Here is a 25,054-nt window from a genome sequence, read left to right on the forward strand (position 1 = left end):
AAGCATTATTGCAATTGTGACCTTAGCTTTTGTCTGGAGAGATAAAATAAGAGCAGATGTTATGTTTGAAAATAACTGACAGTGAATTAGCCATGTACAGTGTGTCTTGAAAGTGCTGTAATGCAAACCAGACACTGTGCTCATCCCAGCCCTCAGCAATGTCCTCTTTGTGTTGGCATAATAGGAGCAACCAGATATTTGCAGTGGTGAAACATGAGACAGGGAAGCTGCAGCTTGCAAATCTACTTGGAGGCAACTCTCAGTCAGGTGAAATCCATGGGATTATTCTCCTTTCTGTTTCTTGAGTCAGTGTTTTTTGGGACTTGTAAATGTGAGGAATTAAGAAAGTTCAGCTCAGTCTAGATTATGTCCTAAACTAATCTATTGCCTCACTTCTTGCCTTCTATTCAAATCATCCTCACCTTCACTTGTGTGAGGTGAAAGTGAATCCTTCAGCTTACTTCTTTTGTGTCATGTTATTTATTGAGAGTGAGAGCCTTCCACTCTTTTTACTGCTTTTTGTGTTGCTATGGCAATGGTAGGTGAGGCCCATGCTTCTAGTCTGGTTAAATGTATTTTAATTGCTTCAATAAATGTACTTTAAAAATATACAGTGAAGGCTAATGTTAATGTTGTAGTTATGTTGCATCACATGTAGTAGAGATAAAAAAAATGTTAATGTAAGCTTATCTTTAACTGGTTTTGAAGCTGGTGATTTAGCTTTCAGCACTCTGCCTTTTGTGCGGTGGCAGGGCTGATTGCTTTGGGTAAACACTTGTCTTCAGCTAAAGCCATGGGTAAATAGGATTGGAAAGATGTGCCTGAGCCATAGAATGCATTTCCTTAGGATTGCAGGTGACTGTAAAATAGGCATTTAGCCTAGACTGATGCACAGAGCATCTGGATCACGCGCTATTCTAGAAATACCCTTGGAGCATGCTTCAAAATCCTGCAAGAGTTAAAAACTTTGTCTGTAGAGTGCTGTTAGGAGGAGGGAAAGAGATAAGGCTACTGCTGATATTCTATATTTCCATGATTATCCTACCCTACAGAGCACAGGGAAATCATGTCATGGCAATGGAATGCATTTCTAAAGGCCTTTGGGAGAACGTTTTTGTGGCAATTGCTTTTGTTCTTTTCACATCTTCTTTTCACATGTTCTTTTCACTCTTCATGAGTGAAATATGAGTTGAAATAGGTGTGGCTGTGTCATCTTCTGACAAGATGCTGAAAACTGGCAGTGGACCTGCACATTTGGTCTCTATATTCAATATTTCTTTTTAACACTGAATTGTGGAAAGGGGTAGAAAAGAGCTGCAAAATTGGTTTGAAAGTAGGAGAAAACATCCTGCAGTGAAAAAGCTACAAAATTGGCATGTTTGAATTATTAAAAAGCCTTAGAGGAAGCTTGGACAGAGTGAATAAATATCTTCCTAAGGAGAAAATACCATATACCATATACCAAAAGGGCCTTTTACTTAGCAGAGAGAGGACTTAAGATCAGGCACATTCAGACTGGATATAAACCAGATTAAGCTTGAAGACAGACTAATCAGACACAAAGAGGGTGTCCAGCAAGCCTTCCTATGAGGACTGGCAGCACGTTCCAAGAGAAATTGTTCCAGTTTTACACAAGCTGGTGGGCAGAAAGGGGCAGCAGAGGGGCAAATTCTGTAACATTTTATATACAGATATACCTGCACTGTTTATATGCTCACATAAGCACACACATACAAGGCAGAAGTGATGACTTGTTAGGCTTTTCTGGCTCTAGACTCCCAGGCAGTGATCTGTGTGGCAGTACTGAACTTGCTGTTTATAAACTTCTTACAGAAGACTTCTTAAAATAAGAAAGGTAGAAAGCAATTATAAGTTTTGTTGAAACCAATTATAATTTTTGTTGCTAAAGCTCTGTTAGATTCTGAAGCAATTATAAGAGAATTTGAATTATAATGTAAGTGTACAGTGGTTAGCTTTGATATGTGAAGGAAACATGGTTTCTAGTAATGGAACAATGTTGGCAATTAAACCTTGCAGTGCACAAAATGTTTGTAAACGAGATAAAGGATGTGTGTTGGTTGCAAGGGTCTTTATATGCCATTAGTGAAGTCTCCTTGAGTTTTGAAAAGTTTGACATAACCACTTTTTCATGGAGAATGTATAAAATACAGTTTTTAAGTTCTAGATTAAAGCATATTATGTAGGTGAAATAACTGACCAGTGGACACAGTGTACAAGTGTGTACATAAGTCTTATATTCTAAAGAAAAACTCACTTAGAAAAATGCTTTGGAATCAGAAGAAATTTTACTAATACTTTTGGTAATATCAATGTCTAGAAGTATAAGAATGATGCAAAGTTTGGCTTTGTGAGAAGTTTAATTTGACTTATTTTTTTACAATAAATAACTAGTATATTGATATAATATATCAATATATATAATATATATTATATATATTTATATGAATATTTTATATTTATATAATATATAAATAATATATTGATATGCATAATATATTTATACAGAAAAAGATTTTAAAATTATAAACTTAATTTATGCAAAGTGCTGTTTCTTTGTCTTGATCATGCCTAGGTTTATTAACTGAAAATGTTTAAGTTATGTTATTCTGCAGATATGCACCATTTCCTACAATAATTTGAACATTTTTGTGTTTTCCAAGGCTTTAACATTCTTGAATAGTTCTTAGAGTCTGGTGGTAGCACAATGTAAAAACAAAGTAAACCAATGCAAAAAGTTCTAATGTTAAAGCATACATCATCTGTTATAACAGAATATTTTTTAAATTAGCAGTTAGAAGAAGAGACCTAATTAACGAGCTGTTTTGGGTGGTTTGCCAGCTCACAGCCTCATCGTGCTTTCCCCTGGTGCTGGCTGCAGCCTTACCTGCCCTGCAGGAGGTGCTGCCTGGCATCCCGTGCTCCTGTGGGAAGCACAAACACCCTGGCAGGGCAGAAGCCCAGGTGAGGCTGGGGGTGCCAGAAAGAGCCATTGGTGACCCCTCCCTCATCCCCCCTTCCTGAATCCCCAGCATAAAGGAGATGTTGGAGAGGCAGAGTGTATCTGTCTGTTGAAATGAGCAAACATGATGGTTTCAGGTAGTTAATGTTGCATTGAACAGCACTAATTTGATGAGTATGACATGAGCTATTTAATCTGCATTGAATCATTGCCTTGCAGTTGCACCCCTAAAATCTATGGGTGTCTAATAAACCCCCGGAGCCAAAGTGGCAGGTTTAGAATTTGCAGTACCTCCTAATCCTAGTAAAACAGTTATGAAGCAGGCTGAATAACTAATGGTAAATGTTTTTGAGATCTATTTAATCTGTCTTAGTTCATAAATAGCCTGCCAAAACCTTTTTAACTTGTCTTTTATTACCAATTATTTCCTGATTCCTTTCTGCCTGTAATTTTTGATCTGTCTTATAGATGAGATTGCAGATGCTTTGATGATCAATTCAGAAGTAATAAAAGTATATCTGTATTAAAGTAAAGTATACCTTTAATTATTAACAGCTCTTCCTGATTAAATATCTGCCTTCCTCTGAATTATGTTAATTGACTTCTTATTAATTTTGGAATAACTGCATCTGCTTATTACAAGTAAAGAAAAAATGAATATGACATATTTATCTAGGAGTAAATCATATGGAAAAAAATCTGTGAATCACAGAATTGGGTCTAGATAGGCTTCTTATGTTATCTAACTGCAAGAGTGCACAAACTCCCATTTTAATGTCACTACTTCCTCATATATGAGATGAGGCACTCATGATTCTGCCATCTTTTTTCAAACACTTTGAGATTTTAAAGTGGACTTACATCCATTGTGATTTGTCCCTGTAGATGATGATCCACATCATAACCTTTGGGTCTCAACTTTATGAATTTGATCCTTTTTTTTTTTGATGTCAGACCTTCATTGCTACTCTTATAATTTCTTGTTAAAATGTCTTGGTGCAGTCCATATTTGTAAACTGAAATTTGAAGCCTGATACCAAGCTTGTCTGTTAAAAAAGATTTCTGTTTTGTGAGGTTTGAGATATCTAGCTCAAATGCAGAAAACAAAATTTAAGCATGTGTCCAGTTTCTGCTAAAGACACTAGAAAGGACTGCTCTTTCTGTGGCATTGGTAAGGGTAATGAGATCAGACAATTTGATGTGCAGTTGCTTGGATATTTGCAGAATACTTTTACAGAGCTGTTATATTACTGAAAAATATTTATTCATTAAAATCTTCTGTAAGAGATGACTTTGACCAAGTCAGAGCTAAACCAAGAGCACCGAGAAAGCCTTCACAAGCTTTTAACTACTTGGGAGGTGTTACTCAGTGAATCTCAGCTCAGTTGCAGTGGATGGTGTCTGGTGTCACAAACATGGTACCTGTGAGATGGCACTCTGTGTGGGCCCCAGTTCACTCTCTGTGATGTTCAAGAGAAACACGTGATTTAAATTAGGTGAATACTAATAACCTGGTTATTATTGTTATTCTAAGGCTGAGAATCCCTGAAACAACACTTGCTCATAAAAAATGTGTCCCAGGTGACTTGATGCCCCTCATCTTTCACCAGTCTAGAGGAATCTAGTGTCAGACAGTGCCATTTCTAGCTGCAATATACGTGAAGGAAAACAAAAGAACCGAACCCATCTCCCTCCCGCAAAGTCTCTGTTACATCGTTAAAGTTCACTGTCTTTGGCTGAGCTCTGAGACCCGAGACCCAGACGAAAACATCTATTAACATTCTGAAGGCACATTTGTTAACTGCAGAACTATTTCACTCAGTGCCTTGACTAAATTATCTTTGTGCAAATTACATTTTTTCCCTAATCACCTCGGGTACTTCACTTGGAAGGCTTCCTACTTTTCTGCATCCAACTGCCAGGTATTACTTTGAAAAGCTTCACACCAAACTTGTTTTGGATGATATCTGGAGTAAAAGGCCACTAATTCAACCTGCTGCTGTGAGCCCACCTCTGGGCCTTTAGCTGTCAGGAGCCTTGCTTGCTTCTTAGCTCATATTTGATATGATGGAAAACTTGAGAGACTGTATTTTTCTAGCACCCGAAGCACATTCAGACTGGATTTAGTCATTATCTTGAACCCTTGCCTATATCTTATATGGAGATGCAAATAAACAGCTCATGCCAGCATTCACAGGGCTGTTATGTTAAACAGGTGCTGAGGTCCTGGGTGGGGTGTATCAAGGCAGATCAGCTTACGTGGCTTACACTATGCATCATTACCCTCCTACTTGGACACCTTGGCTTCAGGCAGGCACAAGGTTTTTCTTGGCTCCAAGCAGGAATGAGGTGTTCTCTTTCTGCCTGTGTTTATTGACTTATGCAAACTTAAGATTCTTGAATTATTAATTTAATTTTAACACGATGCTTTCTGGATAAAATACTCAAGCACCAAGGCAAACCCTGCACAGATTAACTTATGATTTAGCAGAATGCTAAAGTCTCTCTTGCTTGGGGGATACATGGAAACCTAGACTCCCAGAAATCCAGGCTTGAATCACTGTACTGCCAACTATGCAAGTGTAGATGTTTTATATTCTTCATTTTGCAAAAAAACTACTGTGGAGTAAAGGCTGAAAAAAATATAATCTGAGGCAACTAAAATATCTGTGAGAGGACCTAATCTCCAATTCCTGACCTACAGAAGTCTCTTCCATCATATCGTTTCTGAATGAAATACAGAATAATCCAGTGAATAAAGACCAGAGATAACAGAGCAACAGGCCATCAATAAAACCATGTCAACATCTTCCTAAACATGGGAACCATTAGGCACCTGTGCAAGAATCAGGCACCATGAGTGGCATGCTCACATTTAAGGTACTTAAAACACTAACTTTGAAGCTTTGGGCTGGATAAGCAGACAGTGAGGTGGATTGAAACTGCATTAACAGCTGTACCTGGAGGATGGTGATCAGTGCTGTGAAGTCTGGTTAGAGGCCAGTGGCCAGCAGCAGGGGAATCCTAGGATCAGTGCTGGGTCTAGTCCTGTTTTCATCAATGTACATAAATACCAAAAGGGATGGTGTGAAGATGGAGCTGAGCTCTTTTGAGTGACAGGAGAGGACAAAAAATGTCAGTTCTTCTGAATTCAGACCACACTTATCAGATCTGACACTGAAAGGTGTCTAGTTGTGGGGGATGCTTGGCTCTGCACATCAAACTTAGGAAGAATATAGAGATGGCTGAAGCCGGGTGAGATTGCAGAACCTCAGCTCTGTTTTAAAGGGAAATTTAATTGTTGACAGCAAGAGGTTGGCTGGTCTCTTTTTCCCCATCCTTTTGTTAAAAAACACCTATTTTGTACACCAGACAAATTAAATGGCCTCAAAGTCTCATACCTCTAAAAGCACAGTTGACATTTCTGCAGAAAAGTGTGTTCCAGACTGCAGATTTTCTTCCCTCCCAACCCTCAGCTACTTTAACCATTAGATGATTCAGCCTCTAACCCATTAATTGCCTAAAAATCCCCATGGCAAAAGTTTTGTGTTAATCGCTGTCAGTTTTGTGTTAATTCCAGGTGCTGAGATCTGACAATGCTGACAATGTTTTTTAAGGCTTAGCCTACCTACGTAGGCCTATCAAGATGTCTTTGGAGATTTATCTTGGATATGGAAAATGGGAATCTGGGCTGACCCATTTAGGAAATGAAAATAATTTATGATTGAGAGATGCACATAGAGGGATATAAGTATGGATCTGTATTTTAGTGTGAACAAGTAAACAGTCAGCACTATAATAATCTGTAAGGCATTTGATCCCAATAAACCATCTTAATCCTTAAGGCTATTCTGGCAGTGAGAGATAACTGCACAGAAACAGAAACGTTCTTAGCATAAAGCTCACATATCCATGTTTACTCTGTGTGTTAGACAGTTTCAAATCCCTTCCCCCTCTTTCCCAAAAGTGGTGAGAACTTCATCTCTACAGTCTGCTAGTTCCCTACTTCACTAGCCCTTCAATTTGGATTTTTATGTTTTCCAGAAAGGGCCAAGACAAAAGGAAAATCAAGCCATAAAGAAATGCCTGGGACTAATGCTACCCCACTGGCTTGCCCTCTGCTTCAATGAAGTTTCACTGCAGATTTTGGTTTCAATAGCCATACATGTGGTCCTGCGCTTTGTGGGAGGATGCATTTCCACATCTCTGCTCTTAACAAGCCTCTGAGCTCAATGTTTTTGTGGCTGTCTCCTGGCTGCTGCATTGTCTTCATTGTTGTCTGCATTGCAGACAAAGGGCTACAGCTCAGAAATGCAGAGACAGTGAGTGCCTAGGCAGTGAAATGCTAAAACTTGTTTAATTTGTTGTCATTACTAAAGACTGAATGGTACTTATGAAAGGGTAGGAGCAAGAGCACATAGTACCTCCAGAAATAGGTAGTACCACTGCAGGTTAGGTTACCATAATTTTTTTATAATCTTCAAGCCAGCACTTGCTCCTTCAGTTTTGGTGTCCTGGAATCTGAAGATACTTGGGGTCTGTCTGGTATTTTGTGAACATACAGACCTTGTCAGCAGTGCAGGTGTGGAGTGCCTGGTGCTACTGCTCCAGTACAAGTGCTCTGCTGGCCTAAGCTGTGGGGCAGACATGAAAAGGGACTATTACTTACAGCTCAGAAATCCTCAGGATAAAGGTGGAATTTTTCTATAAGTTTTTTTCGTTGATCAATTAGTTTGCAAAAATCTTTCTAGCTTAGATGGGTGAATAGCCATTAGGTACCAGGCTTTGACTCAGGTCAAGGTTGTTTGCTAGGGAAGCTGAAACCAATTTTTCCTCCCCCCACAAATAACAAGCTCGGGTTAAGACTCTTCAGCACAAATGTTGCCATGTAATGGCATTAAAATAATACACATGTATTTATGTTGTGAAGTCTTCAAAGTCTGGAAAAGGACTTTGAGTTCCCCCAGTCATGCAAATACCAGCAAAAACATTAACCTAGCTGGGAACTGCTCTAATTGGGACAAAACCCCCCATTTTGCATCCATATTTGACATTTAATGATAGCTTTATATTGCTTTTATGAACAAGAATTTGTAGTTCTACTTCTTATTGTTGGACGAGAATGTATAAGAATTTTAGCTTCAACAAAGCTGCACAGGTGCCACTGCAAGAAATGATCCTTAGTATATGGGATACATTAGGTTGTACTCGTGATTGATAATTTGAGGAGGGAAGTATATATAAATTTTTTATGTAGGGAAACTTTCCTTTTATGTGTTTTTTTGATCAGTGACAAAGCATTTCTTAACTTCAGTAGTAAGTGCTCAAGGTGCAATATATCTTAGTGCTAAATAGTGTTGTCTGATGTATTCACCCTGCAGGTGTAGCTTAAGTGTAAGAGCCCATGCTTATGTTAAATGCAACACTCCTGTTGATGGATTTTGCTTACATTTACCCAGATGCACTGTATATGCAGCTTATTTTCTTCCATTTTGCTAAGCAAATAATTCAATGAGAAAGCAATACTATGAAGTGCAATCAGCTATGAAAAAAAAAATAAAGTTATTTGTAGGTAAAATAAGAATTGTAAATTTATTTGTAGGTCTCTTTCTGTAGAAGAAATGTTGATATTATGGCCACTTAAAATGGCCATAAAATGGCCATTTATCAACTTAAAATGTTGATATTATGGCCACTTGTTTTTGAGGGCCCAGAAACATCAGGAGAAGGAGAAGAGAGAAACCTTTGAGGTGTTTGAGAGCTTCTGTACTCTCAATCCTTGTGTTAAAAAGGCTTTAAGAGAGCAGAAACAGTGCTTCAGAAACTTTCCTTGTTGCAAAGTAAGCCTTTATAGTGCATGGCATAATTGTTATTCTTTATGATCATAATGTGGCTAATATAAAAAAAAAAAAAATCAATGAACACCATGAGGTAAGGAAAAAAAGGAAACATCCAAACAGTTTTTTCAGCAAAACTTGCAGAGATTCAGAGATTTATGGAAAGGGAGCACTCTCTGTTTATTGTCAGGAAGCTTTGCCATTCGCTTCTAAGGAAGTTTCAGTAGATTCTAAATGCTTGTAAGAGTTATGACTCAATTTATCCAGATAACAATATCTTTGTTATCTAAAATCTTGGAAACACTGTGTATTTCAGCGCAGACTGCGAGCGATAACAATCAACTTCAACTCTCACTGACCCAGGAGGGCTGTGATACGGCATTTAGTATTACTTCCTATAATTACATGTAATAAAATTGTGTTGTCATTGGTGTTATTGTAATTGGTATAAAAAGTTGTTTATAGCAAAATATTACAGATGCAGGCAGTGATTTTCTGCAGGAGTTCACAGATGGCAAAGCTAGACTCTGGCAGATTAGAACTGCCAGAGTATAGTACTTGCACAGTACAAGTAAGCTCTAGTTCACAATGCACATGGGAGAAAAGGGCTTGATTAACAGATTAGAAGCTGCTTTGGATGTTAAAATGCATTCATGTGCCTGTGTATTTACCAGTATGTATAAATCCAGGACATTTAAAATAAACAGTTAGCAACCTAATAGTTTCCATTTTTAAATGGTTTGTTCTTAGTTGAAAGTGTTTTATTCTCTTTTTAGAAGCTCCTGCATTTATGCCATTTGTTCTAAGTTTTCTTAGCCAAATCAAATCAAGCCAGCTCTTGATTTGGAGAAGCTAGTGTTAATGGGAGGAATACATGTGTTATACCTCTGGCAGCACCACAGTGTACTTTGGAGGCGTGAGTAAAGTGGGAGAGTCTGGAAGCTTTGAGGGCTAATCTTTTTACAACCATGGATTTTCTATGTAACCACAGGCAAGTCTCTTTGTCTTAATTTCCATCCTTGCACAGGGGAGATACTAGTATCATCTCACTAGGGAACCATGGATGTAAATTAATGTTTGTGACTCAGAGAACCGGCAGAAATGCATAATCATGTGATGTAGAAGAAGTGGTCGAGATCAAATACTTACAGAATTCAAATAGACCTACTGGAAGTGTCCTGCATAGTACAAGTAAACTCCAGGGCATGATGCACGGGGACAAAAGGGCTTGATTCAAGTTACACAAAGACTTTTTAGCCCTGGCACAGCTCAGCTCAGTATTCTTGGTTTTGGAAATCAAAATCCTGTTTTTCACCTGCTGCTTTACTAGGTGCACTGCTGTGCATTGCATGCAGGCTCTGTTTCTTCGTCTTCATCTGTTCTTAAAAATAGCTCTTGGAAACTGTTCCTCAGAAGAGGAACCTCATCACCTTGTGAGTGATCCTTGCATTTATCTCTTTCTCCACATAACTAAAGACTTGCTATTACCATCACATGATAGTAGTAGCAACTTTAAATTACTGGGCCAGGCTATAAGACTGAAAACTGTGAGAACCATGTGCACCCAGGAGGTTATGCAGATACAATTACAAATGGTTTACAGAGCATTCACTTTTCTCATTTCCACTTCTGTTTCTGTGGTGTGAATCAGTCCTGTTTTGTTGTTCTGTGTTTTAACACTTTATGTAAGTATTCTTGAAATCCAAAGGCTGAGTGAATTCTTTCAGAGTGTTACAAAGGCTTTGGCAGCATTATTAAATGTATGTATATAATTCTTTCCCAGTGAGTTTAATTTTCCATGTGCATCAGCCAAAGCTGTTAGGCATAGTGCCCAGCTTACGAGCCATTGAAGAAAAGCATGCCTTAAGTTTTTCCAGCTGCTTGTTCAGGATGTTTCTGACCCATGTGGACATTGTCCTTTTGTTGTATTCTGTAAACAGGCAGACAAAAGAGATGCATGGAGCGGTAGATGAAAACTCTTGCTGAGTGGCTTTAGGTTGTGCTAGGTGGCAGAAGTACAGGTTTGGTCTTCAGTTGGGTTTTTACAAGGTATGTAAATAAGCCAAAGTTTTTTTCTTGTTTTTGGTCTGCCTCAACTGATTTAAGGAAATAGCATGCTCATGCAGCTTCACCCTAGCATGCTGAAATGGATTTGTCTCCAGGCAATTTACAACATATCTAAACCATCTCTCATCTTTACTCCCACTCTCAGGGCAGGTGAGTTATGTAAACCTCATGAGAAAAAGCAGAACCTTGTCCACCACTTGCCTACACCATTAGGTACTGCAAAAGCCCAAGCAATTAACACTAGCTAATTAACTTTATCTGACTGCTACACTGAAATAGCCTCAATTTTTAAAGGTGTTTATGTAGTTGATTTCCCCTGTTTTTAATAAGAATTAGCCAGCTTAATACCTTTAAAAATTAAGCCTTTCTTTAGCTATATGCAGTCTAACATAATCTCTTGAGTGTGCTCTTTTCCCTCTCTCATGCATTCCATGTGCCCAAATTACAAACATCAAATCCCTGCAGACCAACATTAACTGAAAAATTTCCTTGAATGGCACTGCATTTGCTGATGTGTGAAGGACAACATGAACAGGCATGCCAGAAAAATGGGGTTATTGGGAACTGTTTGGGGACAGAGAGGAGATAGAGCACTGTGCAATGTGTATTGTCTGAAGAGAAAACAGAGTGCGATAGCTTACTATACAGCATTTTACCAAATTGAATAAGAGATTCTAAATTTTTTTTGTTTTCTTAACAGATGTTGCTACTGTGGGAAAACTTTAACCAATAGAGTAAGTATCAGCCAAGACCTTGCATGCACCCCAACCTCCTTCATTTATCATGACACCCCTGCCTGCAATACTTCTATACCAGCTAGGCAAATGTGCTCTCAGAGCTCAGCCTGGGTCCCATCCAGAGAGCCAAACAGCAGGCAATAGTCTTTCTTCTCATGCTGGTATCTCTACCAACCCAGGAAGGTCTGGTGAGGTTGACAGCTGGAAGGCAAGCCTTGTTGCTGTTCCATTTCTTTGTTATCGCTTGCTTGTGGGAAGGGAAAAGCATGGACTTGTTCCACCATATAAGAAACATCTTCTAGGGAGCCAGTGCCAACCTTGGCAGCTAGGGAGGGTGTATGTTAAAATGACAACAGCCGCACATGACTTTATGTTCTCAAAGGGCCCTTGACAGAACCTTGTGATCTTGCAAATGTCCTTCAGACTGATAGCACTAAAACTGCATCTCCATAGAAGTAACATACTTAACTTTCCCCCTAAGTGTCGAGTCATATTCATTAGTTACAATTCATGTGTCTTTGCCTTTTTTGGGAGTAATCATTACCTTATGATTGAAGTTACTTTCACTATGGAATTGACAAGGAAGGATGTTTGTCTTTTAATCATTATTACCAAACTGTCTGATCAGAATGTTCTCACTTCTTGTGGAAGAAAAACAGCCTGGCATGGCAACTGCAGAGGAGACCAGCATATCTGCCCTCCCTCCCAGACAAGAAGCACAAGACAGAAAGGTCTGGAAAAGGAACCAGCATTTACATTGCTCCTCACTTGTCCTTTTCTGCAACACCAGGGCTGGGAAAGGTCAAGCCCATTTGTGCTCAGATCTTCATGACTTGTCTCAGTGAAGAACCTCTGCAACTGTGCAATAAACAGAGATACGCTGAATGGTTTTGGAAATACAGGATTAGGCACCTAAGATAGGGATCTTCAAAAAGTGTTACAGTAAGTGGGGTGTTGTCAGCCAGTACAAAATGGCAGGAAGAGCAGCAGCTGCCCAGCCCTGGTTGTTGAAAAGAGCCGTGTACCTAGCTCAGATATGGGGATAAGGCAATTGTGTCTGCTCTAGATACTGGAGTGAGTCTGACAAAAAGACATGAAGATGAGTAAGTGATTGGAGCACATGTTGTATATGGAGAGGCTGAGGGAGCTGGGACAGCTCAACCTGAAGAAGCAAAGGCTTATAGGGACTCTTACTAATATGTATGAACACCTGAAGGGAGGCTGCAAAGAAAAGAGAACCAGGATATTTTCCCTGGTACCCAGAAAAAGGGTAAAAGGAAATGGGAAGAAATGAATTAAATTTTATTGAAGCACAACAAAAAATGTTTACACTGAATGTGCTTGTACAGAGCAGGTTGCCTAGAGAGATTGTGGCATTTACATGTGGAGATATTAACAAAAATAGACATAGTCCAGGGCAAGTTACTGCCATTGACTCTGCTTGGGGTGGTAGAGCTTGGACTACATGATCTCCAGGGGTCCTTTTCTATCTCAACAATTCTATGGTTCTGTGATGAGCCAAAGACATACAATAATTCCAAGCCTTTTAGGCAGCAATGAAATCTCTTTTCTGACATTTTCATTTAGCCTAAGTAATAAAGTGGTCATTAGATGACAGAAAAAATGAGAAAAAGCATGACTACAGCCAGAGGGTTAGGGTAAGTCAGGTTGAAATTTCTTGCTTCACACAGTATTTCATAATGATATGAAGTATAACAGGTTTTGAGAGAAGTACTGAGGAAGAGAAATATTTTTTCAGAACACCAACTGCTTGGTGATAACGAAATTTTTGGCAATATTAGAAGAGATATTTAGGTTCAGATCTATATCTCCCACATCCCAGCTGATTGCTCCAGTACTGGAAATACTAGGTACCAGTCATCACTCAGAAATTTAATGATTTTGGGAGGGAAATGAGTGAAGATTAGACCAGAACCTTTGGATTTGATGCATGTGGGAATCTATCAGAATAATGATTCACAAAAGAACTGAAAACAGTTGAAGGACCTCACATGTATGTACACATACATATTCTCGCCTATGCAAATGTGAGCAAAAACAAGGTAGAAAATCAGAGACAATACCTGAACAACCATTTTATCCCAAGTCGAATTTGATTGTAAATGAAACTTGTGGAAACACTGCTCAAAAGACCTATGGATTCCACCTAGGGGAAAAAAAGGTGAAGTCATCCCAGGCTGAAAATGAAAGGGCTGTGAAATACTCGTTTGGCTGAACTCCAGATGCCTGTAAACAGTTTAAGACCTTGCAGATAGCTTAGGAAGCTTGAATCTGTCAAAACCCCATACTACTACTGTGAACTGAAGTTCTGTACAACTTGCTGAATGATAGGGTATTGGCAATTTTGCATGATGGCCAGAATCAGACTATAACGCCCAGTAGGACAAGGAACATTCAGTACTGTAATTGGGGTTAACTGGAAAGAGGTGAACACTCAAAGAATCTACCACTGACTCCTGACCAAAGATGAATCAAGAATCCCACAAACATCACTGAAAGAGCTACACACTTCAAAGGGAGCACATAAGAAAGGGCATGCTAAGTCAATGTCCTAGGTATGCTTTTATGTGAGGTAACTGAAACCCGTACTACAGAGAATGATGCAACTCAGGTGGTGGAAGTGCTATGAGATAGACTCCAGACTCAAGTGTAATTTGTATCTCTGCAAAGGAAAGAAAAAAGGTTCATTGGACTAAAAGAAGAATGCAAACATGAACATGATTCTGTGATTTGGTGGATAAACACTCCTGTGGGATGGGGGATACTTGCATCACAGAATATTTCCACCTTTAAAGGTCTGGAATTTCCCTGAAGTCTTTTGGAAATAAAAACGCAGCAGGATTCAGGGCTTTGGGAAGAACATTTTATTGCTAAGCATATCTTTAAACAAACTGCAACTAAGAAAAGAAAAATAATCAAAAAGAAGAAGAAAAAGAAATGGAAAAAAAGCAATAACATCACGATAACTCAAATAAAAATTCTCCAGGTTGTCCATAAAGCAACAGGGATATGGTAGTAGCCCACATACAGAAATGCACATGTTCCCAAAAACTGTCCAATAGAAACTTACACAAAAAAGGAAAGTGTAAATATTTTTCCTTTAACTTAAAAAAGGAAAGCAAAAAGGAAAGGAAGAAAGAAAGCAGGAAATCATTTCACAAGACTCCAAGACTCCAAGAACAGCAATCTTTTACAGACATCAAGATATAATCAACTTTTATATAGTTTCGGCCAGTTAAGTCATCTAAAATCGTGCTTTCATACCTTTTTAAAACCTGTCTTTTTTTCTTTTTTGTATAAAAAATAAAAAAGAAAAAGCTCAACCTCACACGCACACACGCACCACACACACGCACACATACACGCACTGAAAATATTTGTTAACATGAAAGTGCCTTCTCTATGTGTTTGAGAAGACTGTTTTTCTGCATTTAAGTTCCCATGTGCGTGTGTGTATCTGATGAAACTTCTTCAAAGTCAAATATTCATGCGACTTATAAACACCAGCAAGAGTAGATTTCTAAACCTAAACAGCTGATTAGTTTTCATCCGCATACAGCAAAAGTTTTCATTTCTGATATCCCAGGGCTCTCAACCTGTCTTGGTTTCTGTTGTTTCCCACTCTGTCTCTCTCTCCCTCATCTACTTTTTTGCACATGATAGGCATGGCCGTCAAACCACCTCACTATTGTTCTGTACAGTAAGATAATTCTTTTCACAATAACTGGGAAAATGTAGAAAGCAAACAACCAAATTAAATAAGTTAAATAAAACATAAGACATTCCCAATTTAACCATAAAACAGTATATACACCATTAGGGTATCCATATAGAAATTATACTAGCAAAAAAATAGTAGTAAAATATGTAAACAAAATTTCAGGTTTTTTTTTTTTTGACACAGGTAACTGTGACAAAGCTAAAACACACGCTCCCTTCACATTTTAAGGTTTGCTTTTGTTGTCTGTTTCTTTTTACTCTGTTCTTCAAGAACATTCTTATTCCGCATTAAGACCATAACAGAACTTCTGTTCCAGCCGTCCCATCAAACATACCATGATAAATATATCTGTGTGTATATATATATATATATTAAATTATTAAATTAATTTTTCTTTATTATTTTTTGTGTGTCACAGCAGCTTTATTTATTTTCTTTTATATAAAAGAGAAGGAAAAGGGAGAATAGGGCAAATGGAAAGACAGAGATCATCTGAAATGTCAAGCTACAAAATTAAAATATTACATATGAAAAACAATTATATGTCAAAAAAACGGTGTAATTTGCATTCTTTTACAAGTGTTTAGATTTTCTGATGTTCATTGGTCTTGTCACAAGTTGAACTCAGTGGTGTCTTTCTGATCACTTTATTAAACTGATTTATTATTATTTTTTGCATGCATTGCAATGTCACAGAACCACATCCCAGAGGAAGGCTCCTTTACTTTTGCACAGTATATTCAGTTCAGAACAGTTAATAATTTTTAAGCATTGGTTTTTGAATCTCCGAATCCCATTAACCATACTTTGGTTGTCAAATGCATACTGAGTGCTATACTCAAATAAAGCCAATGGCTGATCAGAACAGACCATAACCCATCTGCTCTTCCGTTCAATTGCAAATACTGGAGCCAGATCCAAGAGAACCACCTTTCCATGACAATTTTCCTCAGCACCACTCATCAGACACTGTCACTGCATTGTTAGCAAACAACTTACTACAAGATGATGGATTCTAGAGACAATACAACCAGATATGCAGAGTAAACACCATGGGTAGCTTTTGAATTCATATACGGCAATAGTCTCTCTTTATTTATTATGGATTTTTTTTCCGAGATTTCTTCTCGTGTCCTGGGTCACCCCCCACATCATTCCACTCCACTCTTCCCTCCCTCACCCAAAGTAACCAAAGAAACCAAACAAAAAGCAACCCAAGAAACAAAACAAAATCAAACCAAAAAACCAACAATCTCCAAACTCATTTATTCCCCTCCTCCAATCTCGAAAAGTTATGTGTATGCTGGACACGGCCAGATCAGTTTGTTCAATATATCTTTGTTGTTTAATAATGTTTATATTTTTTCTTTTTCCTTCTTTTTTTTTTTTTTTTTTAAATAAGTAAACTGAAAAATTATTGATACAGTCAGGGATCACGAACATTGTTAAAGACTCACTTGGAGATATGAAACAAGTAAGCCATGAAGTCTTCTACCTTTGCAGAAAGTTCAGCGGAGGAGGAGATTTGGAGATGTCCAAGTTCACTAACAGAGCAGAGCTGTGCGCGCCATCTCCAGAACGCTAAGTGTGCTTTATAATACATTAGGGCAAAGTTTGCTGACTCCAAGTGAGGACTTAGACATTAACAGTCACTGCTGAAATTTTTTCCCAATACTTTTTCCCACAAACGATATCTCCCAATCATCTCGTTCGCTGCAATGGTTCTGATATCTCAGTTAAATCTCATTAAGTATTTCTATATTTATATATAAATAATTATTCTTTTTTACACATAATACTCTTTGTCCTTGTTTTTCTGCTTCTTGTGGCCGCTCTTTGAGCTCTGCTGCTTCTCCTTCACGAGCGTGCCGTTGCTCTGGGCTGAGTTGCTGATGTAGTTCCGCGTCTCGTCCACCTGATAGGACCCCTCGTCCCTGTTCCTGTACTTGTACATGGCGTACAGGAGGATGAGGATGCAGAGGGCGGCAGCAGCCACAATGCCGACGACCATCCCCGTTGTGCTGCTCGACTCACGGACCACCTCTGAGGCCCCCGGAACCCGTCTGATTCCCGGCTCCGTGGGGTTTGCTGTGGGCACATTACGGAACATGGGGGAAGTGATTAGCGGGCTCTTCAGCTTTGTGCTGTCTAGCTCATAGGCAGTGGGCAACGGAAGCAAGACTATGTCAGGCTGGGGTTTGAGCTCACGGTTATTCATTTTGCCAGCTGGCAATTTGGGAATCATCACAGTCGAGGACGAAGCTGTGGAGCGGATCAGCTCAGGGGACAAAGACGTGGTAGTAGTCCTACCAGTTTCGGAGACTTTGTTAGGTCTAAAGTCCTTGGATTCCCACTTGGGTGCGTGTGCTTTGTAGCCACCTTCGAAGATTGAAGTGGAAAGACTCTTATCTGTTACCAAGGAGAAGGTGGTGTAAAAATCTTCATCATCAGTAGGGGGTAGGTTAGAGTCAAAGGTTTCCCCTGAGCCATACCCAGATATCACCAAGCCATCATCATCACAACCATCGCTGCCTTGGTCCGACAAGCAAGGTAACCCCGCCTCAGAGGTCATGGACAGGGAATCTTTGGTGGTCTCAATAATGGTGAGGAGGGGGCGAAAGGTAGGGGGAAGTGTAATGAAAGGTGCACGAGTAGCAATAGGAGGGATATCTAAAGGGTCTTCTACAAGTAGAGGGATAACTAATTCACCTCCTGGGATGGAAAAGAGAAAAAAAAAAGATTAGTACATTTTAATGACACAATGCACCATTTTCAGTTCACTTAAGGGTGAGAGAGGATCTGGGCATTATGAAAAGGTGTCAGGGATCAGCTTTCTCTCTCTCTAGCTACACTACCTACATACTTTTTTGGGGCTGCCTTTCATTGTTCCCTCCCACCCTGCTCGGGCATTGGTAAAGTGAATGCTCCATTTCCTACCTATGCTAGATATGTACAGTGAAATACCCTGAATTTTTACAGATGAAAATTTTTTTATTTTTGGAGATACTCTCAAGTGACTCTGTGGTCATCAATTTTTGGTAGTGATTTTTTTCAAGCATTTGGTTAGAAGACTATTTAAATTAATTACTTTAGACTGCCATAGGCCAGTGTTCTCCTAGCTTTATTTTCTACCATTCATCTTGCCATTTTTTCCTCTTCTGATTATTTTCATTTAAAATAACAGTGGTATTTCTTCTCTGCCATTCTGATATGCTCACCCTCTGTAGCAGTATATAAGTTCTTTCCCTAAGGTGTTTTCCATTCATCCATTTCTTCCTGATCATTGTCTGGCTTTTAAATTGTGGGAAGGTTCATGAGCGTGAAGGATGTAATAAGAACCAAGTACTTACTGGGTCCATGAAGGTACAGAGCTCTACTCAATATGTTCATTTCTTTTTAATCTTTCTTTAGCATTCTGTTTGACACTAGGAATGTCCCTTTCCTTGCATCTTTTGAGGCTACTAGTGCCATGCTATCTTCATCTTCCATTCTTCTTGATATTCATTCACTATAATTTGATTAAAATTAAGATAGATTTTATAGTGATTGACAAAAAAAGTGAATAAGGACTTTGATGAACCAAATCAGCACTTGAGCCCAGGACTGCACTGCAGATATTGTCTTCACACCTACTGTTGCTTATTCTTGACAGGCACACAGTTGCAATCAGTTCTACTGATTTCTAACAGGATGGTTACCTGCCTACAGAGGTCTAAAAACAAGGTGGACTTATGGTCTCCTCTTCAAGCAGAACAATAAAGCTAGAGATGTAACATTTGTACCTTACAACAATATAAGCTGCAAATTAAACAAGAAAATCAGTGTATCAGTTCTGTGATTTGGATTCTGAGCAGCCATATTGCTACTTTTAGGGTAATAGCCTTCTGTTGTCTCTGTATCATAATGTGACTGCACCTCTATTTTTGAGTATATGGTAGTTAAAACTCCAGTGTTTTATATTGTGGACAAAAAAATGTGGAATCTTATTAATTTATCTAATTCCTCTACCTCTGTTTATATAGTCTTCTGTTGACATACAGGTCATCAACAATTTTTTTCTTTTAGAGTGAATTATATTGATTTTGAAAGTTTGTGTATAGATTTTAATTTGGGTAATTTTTCTTTGCCTAGCCATGTAAGTAAGCAGCTTAAAATATAAATTGAATTGTTCAGCTAACATAATGAGAATCACCTAGATCTGTTCAAAGGAGTACAACTCAGTAAGTATTCCTAATGCACATGAAATTTTGATTTATACTCACCATTGCTTAAGGGGAATGTTCAAAAGGAATTGTAGTTTCTAAATAAATAATTCTGGGTTTTAGTTATGTATTAATAACTGCTAATGAACAGTTTGGCATTGCTACAATGCTGAATTCATCAAGGTCAAAAATTCTACTCTCTCAAAATCTACCCTATATATTATATGCACTTGTTTCCCATTGAATTCTGCCAGTAATGTCTATGGAATGTCTATAAGGAATATTGTCTAAAATCAAAATACCTTCTAAATGTATTTGGAGAGCAAATAATTTGAACAAATTACACATGGGAGACAGAAATATACTGAAAAAGGTACTTAACAGTTTGATTAAATCTGGATAGCTGAAATAGCAATATGGCTTATTCTTTTCCTTAATGGGAAACTAAGTGGTGACACAGTTTAATCAATTGAAACAGTCGGAATTCTCTCAGAGGTACCAGGGTTGAAATTACACCAAAATAAGAAATGTGGTGCTTTGCACGCTTTCATGCAAAGCTAGTTTTAAGTTAAGATACAAAGGGACAATTTGAACATGTTGTTTAGTTTTCTGAGCTTCCTCAGTATGTTCATATATCTCTTTTGTTACTGCAGAGAGACTGAAAAAATAAGTATCAATGTCTCTAAACTACATGCTTTCAAAAAAATTATGTAAAAAAGCCTACAGTGGAGTCTGCCAAATGGCTGCACTGCATTTTGTGCTCATGCATCTGAGCTGTCTTCTGAGCAATGCAGAAACTAGAGCATATAATATGATTTATATATGTCCAGAAGGCCTATCCATGGCTTGAGTAGAGCATCTATAATCTATGCAAACAGGTGGTCTCAGGATGAACTCAGAGTATGCCTTGGGGGAAAGATCATCTGTGAGCCTGGCAAAAAAATGTATAAAAATAACAGAATTTAAGTGAGGATTGCAACAAATGGCATGAGTCTGGAATTTAAGTTCCAGAAAGTCAGGGATAGATAGTGTTTCTTTAAACAGTTTTTAAGATCAGTGTTTTACTGTTCAATTGCAATACTCATCTGTGATTTGCATTCATCATCTGTGACACTCAACTGGAAAAAAAAAGTTTGTCAGCTTTTAATTGCTCATCTGGAGCCTTGAAGTGCCTTTGTTCTTAAAAGCTATTATACTGGCCTACAGCATCAGTGTATAGTTGATCTGCCACCCATTGGAGCAATATTTTGGGTAGCTTTCATCCAAAAAGAAATTATTTTGGTCCTCCTAATGATTAATTTCCTGGAAGGAATCAGACATTTTTTATATTTAATGTGTATTTATCCTTTTCCCCCAATAACCTTTGCATTTAAAAGCAGGTCATAGTTATGTAGTTTTTGTTGGTATTGAGGACTTGAGATAATGATCAAAACTACTGGAATTATAAAAATGAACGCAGCTGTCTTGAAATATGAAGTAAAGTTGATAGACTTGCTATGATAACTCAGGTTTTACATAAGTGATGGAGAAAATAACAGAGATTTTCAATGCCAGCAAGTCTGGTGGATGGAAGGCAATAAGACAGAGTCAGGACTAAGTTTTACAAAGCTTTCATCTCTCAATGTAAGTGAGGAGAGAAATAACTTTCATACTAGGAGTAGTGGATTAACTTTGATTCAATTATTTAATCTCATCACTAGTTTTTATTCCAAATTGTCCAATGATTCACACTATGGTTTCTTGCATACTCAAGAAATAGAGACTGTTTAAGGTTCTTCCTTAGGAGTCACTTCTCCATCAAGGAGTTAATTTGTTACATTTACCTTCGTGGTGGATCAGATAGATGAAAAGGTTGTAATTATGTTTTGATTTTTAATTTTTTTAATTGTCCATAATAGAAGAAAATGAGGCCAAAAAAGGCTGTGTGACAGTAAATCAGAAAAAGCACTTTAGGTATCAAATCTGGCTTCTCTTTTATTGCATTGTTAGGCATCTATGCAAACCTCACAGCAAACTTGAAGCTGTAAGTTTAACAGGATGCAAGCACAATGAATACTTCCTGGGGTATGAGATTTATAGGGGAATAAAAACATCCTTAAAAATGACATGATAAAAATGCCACTCAGTCTAAGAGAACTGTGTTATTTAAGGATAACAGGGAATGTAAATCCTGAAAAGTTCCCAGGAAAGTGTGAGAAATATGATCACCAATATCTGTGGAGCAATTGCAGACTTTCATATCATACCTGCAAGCACCTCTGTAAGTGGTACTACATTTCTGCAGGTGAGAGACATGAGAGGGAGTCTGATGGCCAGCAGATTGAGTGTGTGTGTAGGGGGAATCATCTTTCACAGAAGAATGGCTGAGGGTGCAGGAAGCTGCCTGGAGCCAGTGGTCCTTTGATGGTGGAGTAATGATGCCTCTTGCCCAGGCCCCACATCAGATTAAAAGTGAACACTGAAAGATTTTAAAAACTAAAACTTGGTTGTCAAGAATATCTTATGCAGGATTTGGATCCTGAATGGTTTGCTGTAGAAGGCAAATGTTTTACAGATTTAGGCCTCTAGAAAGAGCTAGAGGAGCCCTTGAAAAACAATGACAATTTTGAAGAGAAATATGTTTGAGAGAGGTCTTATGTATGTCAAATTTTCTTTTCTCCTCACGGTGTCTACCCATTTTTCAACTGCAAAATTAATGCTTTGCAGCCTTGAATAAAACTTGGAGGTTCAATTTCCAAATTGCTCTATTCTATGAAAGAAAAAAGCAAGGCTGCAACCCTGTTTGGGCCATGGCGTTCAAACAAATATTCATGTAAGACTTAGATTCTGCTTGGGAATGATATAGGCTGTTTCCTGGTAGTTAGAGATTTCTTTCTCCCTTTTTTTTTTTCCTGTTGGCTGTTAAGCACCTGTTAAAAGTGTGTGCTTTGAATTCAGGGTTACTTTAGCAATCTAAAGATTTCACAAGGATTTTCCAGATTTATTTTTCACCTACTTTGTGCTTTCTCCCCTAAGCAGGGAATAGATGTTTCTTGAATAGAAATATGTGTTTTAAAAAGCTCCTCTTGAAAACACAATGCCACAGAACTAAACAAAAGAGGAACAGATAAAATCATTTCCTCGGCAGTGACATAGATGCAAAACTCATCCACAGTGTAGACAAAAAAAAACCAACCCAACCCCAAAAAACTTAATACCAAACTGGAAGGAGCTCTGAGAGAACTGAAGTCTGTGAGTTGGGAAATCTCATACCAAAGAGCCCAGTGGTTTGCTTGGCCTTCTCATTCCAGAGAGTGTGCATATATTAATTAAAAATTAGCCTTTTAATGTAACACATATACTGCTTTCATGGAGTTGTTCTTTTCTTTAAACTACCAAGAGCACTGGGGGTATAAAAGGTCTGCTTAAGCCTTGGAGCTGCCCTGCTTTTTGCTTTATGAGTGTATTTATAGATATATAATTCATACCTCTGGAGCTGAGCTCTAGTCAGAGTCCTCTGCCACTGGAAAAGACGGAGTGTTTAATATTTAATAGAAGCCTTATGAACTGTGAGGATGGTGTGGGCAAGCCAGGAATGCAGAGGGCACCAAAAAATTTGATAAATAAAACAACATGAAAAACTCTGGCAGCTGGTGGTTTTCATCTTTAGAGCTACAACTACTTCAGTGGAGTTTCAGGCATCAAACTGATAAAGGACAAAAGGCACACAAAAAGGAAGCCTGAAAGATTCATCCACTGCTGCTGATGATAAGGAACACACCTTATAGTCTCTCTTTTCCAGCTGCAACTGAGGAGCTTTAAATTGTCATCCATAAAGGCTGCACAATTCATCCATTCCTGCAGGTACTTGAAATTCTGCATCCAAAGTTTGCAAATTTCATTCTATTCTTTTGATGTTCCTCTGAAGTCTGACTCCATTTTTAATAGGGAATACTTGCCAGAGAACTAATTCCTTACCTTTCCCCTGCCCTGTATCAACACGATAATTTCTTATTAAAAGACTGAGTTCATAAATTTCAGTCTAATGGTATTTAGTTAATTCTGCTTTGAGTCCTCTGAGGATAAAAAGAGGAAATTATTCAGAATATAGTCTCTGATTGAAAGGAATGATGATGCTAACACAAAACCCAGTATATGAACATTCTCAATATTTTCTACTCTTGCAGTCAGAATTAATTGCAATTGACAGAGAGTAGTAGAGAGAAAAAACAAGATTTCTACAATGGCAAACTGCACTCTTTATCTCAGATATCTCCTTTTGATTTCAGACACTATACAGTCCTCAAAGTCATTTGATAAAACTGGATTTCTGGTGAAGTTTGTTGAAAAGCATTTCCTAAGCCCCTCCCTCCAACTATATTAAAAGTCATCAGTAACAGCAGTGTTTTCCAACAGATGGTTCATGAGCAACATGAAGGTACAGAGTTTGAGAGGTCATGAATCCCAAGTGAATGTTGGGTTTTCTGTTAATGATGTAAATTATTGCTCACCTTTGTGGAGTTTTAGTGAAACAGAACCTTCCAGAGAGGTCCTGACATCATGTCTAGAAGCAAAATTCTAGAGCAAAACCAAGAATTTTGGTGCCCAGACACTGAGCTTCTCTGAACCAACTGAGGCACGTCCTCCTCTATCTCCCACCATTATTTTAAACTTTTATGATTACCTGGTGACTGCTTCCTATTCAGTATAATTATTTGTTGTGTTTTCAGTATCAGTTGTCCCAGGGACTTGATGGTTGGACCTAATATACCTGCTGAGCACAGCATTACTATGCAGAAATGGTGAAAACATATATACTTATAAGTATATAAGAAGTACAGCTTTCTCTTATTTTAGTCACTGCTTTTTGAAGAAACTAATGCAAACTTCTTTTGAAGTAAGGAAATTTTAGAGGTTCAGGATCTGGACGATGCTATCAAGTCTGATACTAATAGTAATATGGTGGGTGCACTAACCTGGCAAGAGTACACTTGAGAGTATCATTTGGACTGGACATCAGGCACATAATCAGCAGTGAAAAAATTCAATAGAAATAAAATAGTTTCATGGGAATAAAGCAGGAATGGTGTAGAGCTGCAATAGGAAAACCCAGAGAACTACCAAAATGCTAAAGAAGCCCCATAAATTTTGACATGAAGGCTACACCACCAGGTTAAATACAATTTAAGTAACATGAAAAGAAGTAATGTTACTGGTGATTCGTGTGGGGAAAGGGAAAGAAAGCTTCTAGAGGGGGACTGAGAAAGAACAGAACCAAATTGCCTCAGACTCCTTCACCCCCTCCTATGCACAATGCAATATGGCAATCGACAATATACAAAGAGCACATAACATAAAGGCAAATACAAAGTGATTAAAAAATAAATAAACTTATATGTTTTTTCATAAAGCAAAACCATACACTAGAAAATAAAAACGCCACAGCAACAAGGTCAGAAAAGGAAAAACAGAACAAGTAATTCACTTTATCAGCAAAAGAAAGATCAAAA

The 25,054-nt window shown here is 38.2% G+C and overlaps 1 protein-coding gene and 1 long non-coding RNA gene across 10 annotated transcripts in view; one reads left to right on the forward strand and one right to left on the reverse strand.

Moving 5' to 3' along the window:
• The first annotated feature begins 10,756 nt into the window (after nt 1-10,756).
• Nucleotides 10,757-13,061, forward strand: LOC135449158 (uncharacterized). The gene is made up of 3 exons (XR_010440666.1): nt 10,757-10,866; nt 11,585-11,618; nt 12,273-13,061. It is a non-coding gene; the product is annotated as an uncharacterized LOC135449158 (long non-coding RNA).
• Nucleotides 13,062-14,483: 1,422 nt separating this feature from the next.
• Nucleotides 14,484-25,054, reverse strand: part of NRXN3 (neurexin 3) — a 964,874-nt gene continuing 954,303 nt past the window's right edge. For 5 of the 9 annotated variants that reach the window (XM_064715475.1, XM_064715471.1, XM_064715470.1 and 2 more), the window contains one exon: nt 14,484-18,075. In XM_064715475.1, the coding sequence (XP_064571545.1) occupies nt 17,150-18,075 (926 nt within the window). In that variant the 3' untranslated portion in view covers nt 14,484-17,149. The remainder of the gene's footprint in view (nt 18,076-25,054) is intronic. The other 4 variants (XM_064715479.1, XM_064715477.1, XM_064715476.1 and 1 more) reach the window with 1 other exon arrangement.

Source organism: Zonotrichia leucophrys, chromosome 5 (assembly GCF_028769735.1).
Source record: "Zonotrichia leucophrys gambelii isolate GWCS_2022_RI chromosome 5, RI_Zleu_2.0, whole genome shotgun sequence".
Lineage (NCBI taxonomy): Eukaryota > Metazoa > Chordata > Aves > Passeriformes > Passerellidae > Zonotrichia > Zonotrichia leucophrys.